Here is an 11202-nt window from a genome sequence, read left to right as displayed (position 1 = left end):
AAATAAAAAATAAATACATTGAATAGATTTAGGAAATATCTTTTTAAAAGCTAAGGAAAAAGGCAATGAGCAACTTGGTGATAAATGTTCCCCAAACTGCAATAAAATAAAATAAAATAAATTTATCCCCAAACTGCAATAAAATAAAATAAAATAAATTTAGAAAATATCTTTTAAAAAGCTAAGGAAAAAAGAAAATGCTCGCGATAAACTATATTTACATTTCATTACATATTGAAAATTATGTTACAGAATTATTGTAATTTTTAAGCTTTTTTTCCTTGTTTGTTTTGACTTTTGACTCCTTTTTTTATTTATTTTTTTTACATATAATTTTTTGGGGTCATTTCTTCTTTTGTTGCTCATTGCCTTCTTACCATGTATCTTATGGAACCCAATCTGATTAGCTCAGGTTTCAAAGGGTTAATTAGTGAGCTGTGTTGTGTTTTCATGCTAAGCTAACTGTATCCTGGGTATATGCTATGGTTGTATTGTTTTCCCATTATGCGCTATAGCTTTGGACATAAACGACCAAACATAAATATAACTCTCGACAGTCCATTTGGTCGCTGTTTTCTCACTAACTAAATCTGAACTGGAGTTAGGTGGCAAATCTCAAAAACTCAGAACATAATTCAGAGAAAGATGCTTGGAATAATTTTTAATTATTGAATCACCAATACATTTTACTTATTTCCTTCCTCCATTTCATCTTTGTCCCACATGTTTGATTGCATCCATGTATAATCAGCAGCTATATCAATATCTGAATTGTTTACTTCCTAACATCAGCACCAGCCCCAGATATCCAGCATCAGTCGGGCTCTAATAACATGCCTGACACGTTTCTCTGTGTCACTTTGCATAATGTTTGCCTGTTTTCAGACTGAGGTTTGTTATTCATGGAAAAAAAAGGTGTTAAATGTCTCAGTCCTGGAACAGCGCCCGGGATCGTCATCATCACATCCAAGGCCGCGCTGCTTACATCGAGCTCCCTCTGAGACCATCCATCACTACAACACATGAGGTCATGTTGTACAGTATACAGTATGTTTCGAGAATACACTCAGCGAGGCACTACTGTAAATCTCCCACAAGGCAGATTAATATCATACAGCATGATGATCTAACACATCACGCCCAGAGAAAATACAGAACAGCTACATTCATCATTCCCATCAGTCAGCAGGCTCACATTTTATGAGCGTGAATATATTTCCTTGAGGGGATACTTAACTGGTTTTCAAACAGCTTTGTGTCATAACAATGTGGACAGTATGTGTAAAAGAACTGTGGTAAACGTGCCCGCCCCTCTCTCTCAAACGCACACCAAACTCAGATCGCATGGTGAAACTAGGCAGTGCTGATCTAAGGTGTGTCTCAAATCACATACTTCAGTTAGTATACTTCCATGTAGTATACTATGTGCACTATGTACTCATTGGCGTAGTGCGCGAATTTCGACAGGGTGGTGTTGTCTCAAACCAAACACGGCCGTTGTACACTCACTGGAAATGACGACCGCAAATTAGCTAGTTAGCAAACTAGCATTAGCGTTATTGTTTGTGGTACCAAATCATTACAGACTGCTAAATTAACTCACTGAACATACTGCTGGCTTATACCCGACAACAGTATAGTGGTGCTTAGTGCAAAAAACACATGTATTTGTTCGGCCGCCATTTCCAGTTTGAAAAGTGGCCCCTCCCCTTCCGCTACGTAGCCAAGATGGCGACCATTGAGGGCGAGAAGCGTCCATAGTTCCACACTCAACTTCTTGACCGTTTTGAGGGCACCATCCGGGTACTCATAGTGCACTGCATTTTTCCATACTTCTCAGTGTGAACACACTCATGCACTCAAAATATTAAGTCTAAGTACAGAAGTATGCGATTTAAGACACAGCACAAGATTCTGTTACTGTGATAGGCTACCAATTTCTCACCTAAAATGTCTTCAGAGATATATTTTGGTGCACTATTTGGCTGTGACACGAGAACTTGTTAAACAAGAAGCGGGCGCCATAGCGTTTCCTGTATTGTGTAAGCGGAGACTAAAAAAACTTTGATCAAACAGTATAACTAGGCACTGCTGATAAAATATGAACTAGATTCTTTTACTGTGTTGCCTATGTCTCACCTCTCGCATTTTCATTATCATATATTCACTTCCTGTTTAACTGTAATTTAAGATTGTTTGTTACCAGCCGTCTGCCATATTGTTTCTTGTGGAAAAACTCCCAAACTCGCGTTACGTCACCAAAGATACTGGATTACTACAAGATGGCCCACCTACAATATAATCCCATTGTATGAAATGGTATACATTTCCGGTCTCCTAAGTAGGCGTTGTCCCCCGTACCCCAATCAAAGACGATGGAGAACCGCCAATCAAAGACGAGTATCCCCAACCTCGCTTCCGTCAACATGTGTGTACCCTTACTGGCTGTAAGCTAAATAAATAAACGGTCCGTGAAAAAAATGTTTGTTCCAGCGGATGTCTTAGTTACACGATTGAGCTAACTGGAGTAGTTTCATGTCGTATCCGACAACAGGAGGCTTTTAACAGATGACGTCCTGATGTTAGCTTTGCTGCTGCTGTTAGCTGTCCCTGTCAGCTGCAGCCACTGATGCTTTCTAGACATCGTGATTTCCCAAAACTGAATAAATACCACACATAGCAACACAAAACTGCTTTGCTAGCTCAATCATGTTGTAACTAAGATATCCGCTGGAAAAAATATTTTTTTAATCCAGTATCTTTGGTGAAACTGCACTGATTTCAGCACCAGAGAGGAGCTATCTGTTGTCAGATCTCGCGAGAGTGTGTTGTTGAGACAGAGACCGGTCTTGAACAAAGTCAATTTTCTCCTTGTCCGTCTGAAATTTGCCATTTTGGTGTTGGAATGTTCTGAAGATATGTGGCTTGTGATAAATGGGTCCAATATTTGCTTCCGTGACTATGGGGCGAAAGAATCGGCCATAATCTGTAATCACGTTCATTTCTCCCAATGGAGTCAATGGACTCAAGACCTGCTGTTAGTCTCCTAAAGGGGCGTGGCAGTCGCGAACCCCACGTGACACTGATACAGGAAACTGACTCGCAGTGGACCGTCTTGGTTTATCCACCGTATTTGACGTCACCCACCAGTGGGAGTGCTTATTGGTCTGGTGAAGTGCAGTGCATTATGGTGGTTGTAGGTTTTCTATTTCTTGAACACAAGCAAAAGCCACAGCCTTTTTTTACTGTGTTCTCTGGTCATACAGCACCAATTTCAAGTATGTGTCTTTCTCCTGTATACACAGCCTAGTTTTCTGAAAAGAACAACTTCCCAGCAGTGAAATACGGCTTAAAGGACAGGGATGAACAGAGAGTACAAGTAGCAGTGATGGCGGCAGCCAGCTCTGTTCAACCTCCACCATTCACCGGTCTTTTTTTTTTTTTTTTTTTTTTTTAGGAGCAATAAAGTTAATTGAACCCACTTTTCAAGAATGAGGTCATGGCCTGAACAGGAGGAAAACACCAATTACCACTAAAATGAGCAATTAGGAACATGCCCTTTGTCGGCTTTGATACTAAACAACTTTGTGTTGCACTGCAGCTCCAACTGGTGAATTGAGGTTTTAATGTGAATTTATTTTTCCTTCCATTCATTTCTTTTTGTGTGTGTTTCTAATCAGTTCCCTGATTAGGCCAATTAGAGTTTCATAACAGTGTGAAGTTAATTTAGGGGATTAGATTAACTCCTGGCCTCCAAGGGGAGGAGGCGATGGAAATAAATCTGGATGGTGGCTGGTTGTACGGTTCAGCGACAGGGAAACAGGGAGATTCCATTCCTCCTTCCTAAAAGTAATTCTGGAGTTTGGGAGAAGCAGAAATTAAAGTTTCATCACAAAATACACACTGAAATGCAATAGTGGGAGACTAATAGAGGGGGGCTATTTAGGGTTCAATAAATGATATTAGAAAGACCAAAACTTTTATTTCAAAGCACACGGCAGCACATGGGATAGAACAACCATAAAGTGATGACTCTGCTGGGCTTTGATGGATGATTTCATTTGCTCCAACAATCACTCAGCTCCTCCTGTCGACCCTCCCTGCTCCTAACCGTCACATGATGGTCGATTATATTTTTTACTTCACTGCATTATGAACACAGTCTGCCGGCGCTCAAGTCTCCACACTCCCCATCCATCAATGTCATGCTGCTGAGGTGTCAGAGAGGTCCTCTTCCAATCCGCTTCCTTGTCATGTTGACAGAGCAGACTTCGCTTCATAGTAAAGGAGTGGAACATAGTAGCTATGGTCCACTCTGGCTCTCAGAACCGCACATCTCACACTGTCCTCATACTGTAGCTTGTTTTGCTTTATGTAGTATTGAATCATTTCTGATCTCTGAAAACTTCCAGGTTCAGCTTTTTGTTTTCAGATTTGTTTTTTTTGTTCAGTGACGATCTATCATGCCATTTAAAAAAGCTATTTTGTCATATTTTTCTTGCCATCAAAATCATACGCTGAGGCCTTGATATTGTGTAATTTAAATAGTGCACATAGAGCATGATCCTTCTTGCCTTCATGCTTGGAAGAGTCACTTTTTGCACAAGGTCCCAATGACCACAAACTCTTAATTTCTAGGGTCTCCCCACTCTTTTAGATTTTTATTAAAAATACCATATTTGATGCTGTTATTTTTATTGCTGTGGTCATTTAGTGCATTCACATTCTGTAAGTGCTTCTCTATATACTAGTTTTGGTTTCCAGCTTTTGAAAATAACCCACGCCTGCACCGGAAATTATGCATGTTGAAGTAGGCGAGATGGTGGCTTGTTGCTGCTCCTGACTAACACACCGTACCGGTACTGGTAAGTAAGAAACATTTGCTTATTTTCCATCCAAAAAAACCCCTATTGCTTAGTTATCTTCTATAAAAACCTCTAATGTGCTTCCACTTTTAAACATTCTCATTTGTTTCGAAGTGTAGCTGTGCAGAGAGGGTCCTCTTCTGCGCTGCCTGTCCACAGACACAAATAGTCATTTAGAATTTAACGCTGGGGTGTGTATTATTTAAAGACATCCTGTGTGACTACATGTCACCACAGGTGTTGTCATACCGACCAAATGAGAGCCTCGAGGGGCCAGATGTATAAGCGATGCATACGCACAAAAACCACGCATACGCCTTTTGCTACACATTATAAAAAAAGAAGTATGTGGTGAGAACGTGTGCACCTCATGCATTCTTCAGACCAGGTGTACACGTGGTTTTAGCTCAGATAGCTGCTGCTGATATCAGGGTATACATAAAAATAAGGTGAGAGATGTAACATTATAATAAAACATTACTTTCAGGTTGTTTTTATCCTGATCGTATAATTTTTGCAGGCTCCATGAATGCATCACTGACCATCCTTCTGACGTTTAACAATCATAATGACTGAGATTTAACAGCGATAAAGGTTTGCAAAAATGTGATGAATTATTGGTTTGGACACTACAAATATCCACAGCGATGCATCAGGAGAGCTGCTCTGGCACCATTGGGGAACCTTGCCGATGCAAACGATCAGTAAAACTGCATTTCTTCTTCGCTGTGCTTCTCTCTGTCTAAATGGTGGAAGAGTGAGCCCAAGCATCGATATACAAATTGATGTTTAAGGGCGTTTTCACATCCATTTTTCGGTGAATTGTGAGAGTGGAGATGAGGCTTGTGCATGTGAGCCCAGCTGCACAATGACTGAGATTTATAAAACAGAATCAGATGTACGTGTGGCTTATAACTTTAACGAAAAGAATACGTATGCATATTTCTGTCTTTGTTTGTACACACAGTTTTATGCATCTGGTCCCTGGTCTTGTTTGGAGAAGGAGATGGTCAAGTGTTAATATGAAGAGAAGCCCAGAGAGCCCACTGAGTCATTTGGATATACTTTCATTACAAATTAAAAAGTACTTTCAAACGTATCCATTCATTTTAGGACCTTAGTCATAATTATCACCTCCATAAACTCTCAAGTCGATGAGATCCCTGTTTGCAGATATATGTTTTTACATCTGACAACAATAGCTACAGTCTGGATTACATATATTCGCACTCATGCCCAGAATCTGAAACAGAAGCACAAACATAATTTTGTGGCGTGTAGTGACACCAGTGTCTCACTGTCTCAGGGTTTTTCTTTGCCCATTGGTTTCACCTGATGTTTGACAGTAAGACCTGGTGACCTCAGTCCTTTGTCCATGCGTCCCCATGCACCTTTAGGTCACTTAGTTTCAGTTATGATACATTAAAAGCATTTCATTGGTCGACCAAACTACCTCTTAAAATCTGTGTCCCTTTGCAATCCATGAGCCTCCTTGCTGTCAGAAAGCCGAGTATGTCCCTTTCCAACTGGCACCGAGCACCCTCATCGTCCCCTCACTGGGGTCCCAGTCCTCCTTGGGTGCTCTGGCCGTCGCTGTGGTCACTTCCCCACAGGCGGTAAAACTGACTGAAGTCCACGTACGGCGGTACCCTGCCCGTCTCGTCAGGCTGAGCCGCCTGGCTGCCTCGCTGGCGGAACAGGCTGCCATCTCCCGAGCTGGAGCTGGAGCTCTGCGTCTGGGTGTTGGTGGACTGGAGGGTGGCCGTGGGGCTCTGACTGCTGGGGAGAGTGGAGGAGTAGAAGAGGGAGGAGGAGAAAGGTGGTTGGTTGGGGAGGGTGGAGGAAGAGGAGGAGACGGGTATGAGGGTGGGAATAGAGGGGAAAGATGTGGGGGCGTCAGAAAAGAGGAAGGGGTCCATGTCGCGGGTGGAGAGGCAAAGGAGAGAGGTGGAGAGAGGGAGAGGGCGGGGGGGCGGAGGAGTGGTGGAAAGAGAGAAGAGGGAGGTGGAGAGGGGGAGAGGAGGAAGAGGAGAGAGGGGGAAAAGAGGGGAAAAAGGGAGTTCAATTATGGGCTGCAGGATGTCGACGGAGGTCTGGCAGGTGGCGGGGTGAAACGTGCTAAAGAGGCGGAAAAAGGAGAGGCAAGGACAGAGTGTAGGACGCAGGATGGATATTGGCAAGTCGGGGCCCATGTGGAAGAGAAACACAGATGTGAGTCAGACGGTGAGTGACAGAGTCAAAGTCGTTAAGGAAGAGGAGACAGGGAAGCAATCCTTGTGGACGAGCGAGCAAAGGGCGAAAAAGGACGCAGGAAGTGAAGCACATGCAGCAAACCCAGAGCAGCAGCCACATGAGTGCTACTCATGTTTATTCATACTACATTACAAGCAGGTACCCTCCCTACCTCCAGGCACACTAACGCATGCTAATTGAAGCTGTCAGTGATTCATGCTTTGTTACAAATTAAACATATAATTAACTTGGCAGAAGAACATCACATACCACATGTCAAGTGTTCAATCTTAGCGTGTTATCCTTCCAGTGCTGTAAAATCCTGTGAGTATTACAAACTGTCGGCATCTGACAAGCCTTTAAACTTATTAATCTGATATGTCAACTGGACTTCCTGGATCATATTTAATTTTTTTCACATTTATTTGTGGTGGCCCATGATTTTATATTTTTTGGAGCTGGACCCTTCAATAGGAGCTCTACTGGAATATATACACTGTTCCGACACTAACTGCACTGCACTCTCTGAGCACAGAAGGAGCAGCAGAACCCCAGATGCAGTGAAAGAGAAACTTAATTGTTCATTGCCCTGGGTCTAAAAGTTTGCATTCACTCGCCTCTGCAGCAGCTGCTCCTCTCATCCATCAATGATCTGCTCAGGGATAATCGGATCGACTGATCATTATCCACCTTGTGACTCAAACTTCACAAACCGTCCAAAAAAAATGCCTAAACTGCCTTGAATCACACACTGGAGCAGAATGATGCCACCATCATTTGGTTCTGTGTAAAAATGCATTATTTCTGGGCTGCAGCTGTTGAGCAGTGACGTGAAGCTCCCAGCCAGTAACAGCTTGCAAGTGAGGGAAAGACTTTATAAACAGGTAACAAGCAGAGAGTAGCAGCATGCACCCAAGTGGACACTATGAAAATCATGCAGACACAACGCAAAAAAACAAAACAAACAAAAACGTAAAAATAGCGAGGCAAAATGCCAAGCAGAAAAAGCTTAATACAACACTAAAGTGAAACTGGGATTGGCTTTGCCTTACACTTTCGCTGATGAGGAGCGACACAGAGTTGGCCTGTTTTCTGTACGACGAGTAGGTGCTGGTGGTTAGCTTAGGCCGTGTTTACATGAAAATGATGCGCTGAAAACGGAATTGTTTCTCACTTTCGTTTTGAAAAAAATTCCGCGTTCAGACGACAACATTTTGATAACAATTGCTGTGCACACGGATCTGCAAAAATGACCAAAAATGCTGCAGTATACCCGCCAGGCCAGTAGCTGGCAGTGTGACTTCATAATGAAACAACACGCGCCTGCGCACATGCGTTTCCTTCTACAGAACAGGGATGTATAAACAAACAAAATGGCAACCGCACGAACATTTGTCTGGACGGACGACGAGGTGGAGTTGCTACAGTAAATCTACACTTTGCTGGAGAAGCGTTAATAAATTCAACAGGCTGAGCAGCACAAACAGAGCTTGGGAGTCCGCCATTGTTGTTGTGATGGTCGACTTTCTCGCACATGCCTAGTGACTGGAAGCGTGATGCACATGTATGAAAAGTATCCATTTTCAGAGGAACTGCATATTACAAGTTTACATGACAACAGAGACGGTGCTGTCCAAAAAACTGCACTTTGGAACCTGTTTTCAAAACACAACTAAAGTTTACCGTTTTCAGTTGAAATCGTTGTCGTATAAAGAGGACCTTAGTTAGCTTGCTAAAGTATTGGTATTTTTAGAGTTTTGGGGCTTTTTGGCCTTTATTTGATAGGACAGAGCGAATCAGCGCCCCGTGGTGTCTCTATTGTAACAAATGTAATGTTCCTACAGTGGTAGCTTGCACAAGCAGTAAAGGAAGGAGGAATCAAGCCTGAACGTTGTGTTTACAGTGACCTACAATTCCTGCATGGTATACCTTTAAACATCACTCTCCTCTGCACTGATTTAACACAGGGTGCTGTTTTAAGTTTTTAGTCCCTGCTAAGTCTCTTGAACACATGAGTGTGTTCTGTTATACTTGTGAGCACAGCCAGCTGTGATGTAGCTTGGTACTACACTGTCATGCCACATACCTGTATTACAGACTGAGGAAAAAGGATGTGTTCAGCAGCAGTTGGCAGCACAAGCAGGACTGGAGGCCATTAACACAATTTAAGCAGCAATCTGTAAAACTATTAATTTCTTGGAAAAGCAATAACGTGTTCCAGTAATTTGTTTCTGTACAACACTGTCTAAAATCACAGTGGAAATGGCTCCCAAGAGCAATACTGATTTGATTACACTCATATGCTCACATTACAGTGTGGTGTGTACTGTACTGTAGCGTGTGTTTATGCTTGTGTGAAAGTTCAATATTAAAATACTTTTACAGCTGTACTTGATCAGTCTTCTGTTTCTAGTCTGTGAAAGGGACCCTGGCATGATACACAGAGCTCACAGCGGCGGAACAATGGGGAAGTGAAAACCATGCTTACACATAAATAAGCATGGCAGCGAAGGGACACAGGGGAGTGAAAATCAAGCTTACCTAAAATAAATATAGCAAGGGAGGGATGAGGGAGGTATCTAAAACACAGCCAAAATAAACCTAACAGTCGGGAGGGGATAGAAGAGTCAGGATAAAGCTCACCGACAGCAATGCGACAAAGGGAAAATCAAGTTTATCAAGTAAAAACACAACAGCAGTGAGATAAAAAGCAAAAAAAACGAGCTTATTCAGACCAAATATTGGAGTAGGAGACAAGCCGGGGTGAAAACCAAGCTTACCCAGAGCAAGCAGGGACAACACACAAACCAAGCTTACCCTGGTGTGGGGGTGCCTTCCTCCAGGGTGGAGGCAGTGTTGGTTCCATTGGTGAGGGTACTTTGTGAGGGCATGACCAGTGAGAGGGTGACACTGGTTTTACTGGTGCTCTGGCTGTTGGAGTAGGGCACCGACACGGGGTAGATACGTCCACCTGACAGAAGGACATTCACATAAAAGGTTTAAAAATCACTTTAAATTCTGTGGCCCTGTTGATGTCAGACCTATTTGGAAAGATCAATGAAACAAAAGGTTGAAGGCTCAATAATGTTTTTTTAATATACTTTTCACAAGTACTATTATCAAGAAAAACACTAGTGTGTAGTCTCAGCATAATGGGCGTCTTGGGAACCTGGAATAAATTGGATTGTTTCTGCCCAGACTTTGTTTTTTTGGCTCTGTATGATATTCTTAGCTAGACCTCTCAAAATCTTTCATTTCTCTTTCTCAGGGCTGGCTGCTCAGACGGGGATAAACCTAATACTATTTTAAGATCTCCTTTGAAGTGTCGCATTCCCCTGGTATAGGACTAGACTTTTCTTCTTCTTTATTAAAGCAACCAACCCTAGAAGTTTATATTATTCAAAGTCAGCATAGAGTTGAGTTGATATCCGGTTTTGCTGGTCCAGTCAGGTTTAAGAGCTTCAACTATGCTGAACTGGCATTTGTTATTATTAAGTTTAAGTTAAGTTTAAGTTGATTTACTTTATTAATCCCCGAGGGGAAATTCAATGTTTTCACTCTTGCTTGTCAATTACACACAGGTCCGAAAGAAAAAATGCACAAAGTGGAGAGATGTCAGAGTGAGGGGGCTGCCCGTGGTCAGGCGCCCCTATGGACTGAGCTACTGCCGCCCCCGTTACACGTTCAAGCAAAATAAGCAACCTGTGATGACATACGACGGAGCTATTTCAACTCATACAGCATTAGTAACAAGCAATATGACAACATGACTAATATAATATGTTTATAAACTGACCAACAGAGCCACTAGTGTCTGACAGATCATATGTAAGAGTGTTTTCACATATAATCCTCTTTAAACAAACCAAACTCAGTCCTCTTAAAGCGCACCAAAAAATGGACCCACGGAAAAGGGACTCAGTTCTTTTTCTGGTCGAGTTCAGCTCTGATGAAGCCTCAGTCCTCCTTCTGTTCACACTATAGTCTATATATGATATATGTAGGGCTGTACCCAAATATTCGGATATTCGTTTCTATGGGTAGGTATTCGTTATGAAAATTTGGTATTCGATATTCGTTTTTTTATTTACTTTTTTTTTTTTTA

The 11202-nt window shown here is 42.2% G+C and overlaps 1 protein-coding gene across 2 annotated transcripts in view; it reads right to left on the bottom strand.

Annotated features, from left to right (window-relative positions):
• Positions 1-3962: 3962 nt before the first annotated feature.
• tab1 (TGF-beta activated kinase 1/MAP3K7 binding protein 1) overlaps positions 3963-11202 on the bottom strand; it is a 24962-nt gene continuing 17722 nt past the window's right edge. Inside the window, exons 10-11 of one of the 2 annotated variants that reach the window (XM_050044435.1) lie at positions 9915-10068; positions 3963-6644 (exon numbers count right to left, since the gene is read on the bottom strand). In XM_050044435.1, coding sequence (XP_049900392.1) covers positions 6419-6644; positions 9915-10068 — 380 coding nt within the window. In that variant the 3' untranslated portion in view covers positions 3963-6418. The remainder of the gene's footprint in view (positions 6645-9914; positions 10069-11202) is intronic. The other variant, XM_050044434.1, reaches the window with a different exon arrangement.

This window comes from Epinephelus moara, chromosome 5, assembly GCF_006386435.1.
Source record: "Epinephelus moara isolate mb chromosome 5, YSFRI_EMoa_1.0, whole genome shotgun sequence".
NCBI lineage: Eukaryota > Metazoa > Chordata > Actinopteri > Perciformes > Serranidae > Epinephelus > Epinephelus moara.
The sequence above is the reverse complement of the archived record's forward strand: the minus strand, read 5'-3'. Positions and strand labels throughout refer to the sequence as shown.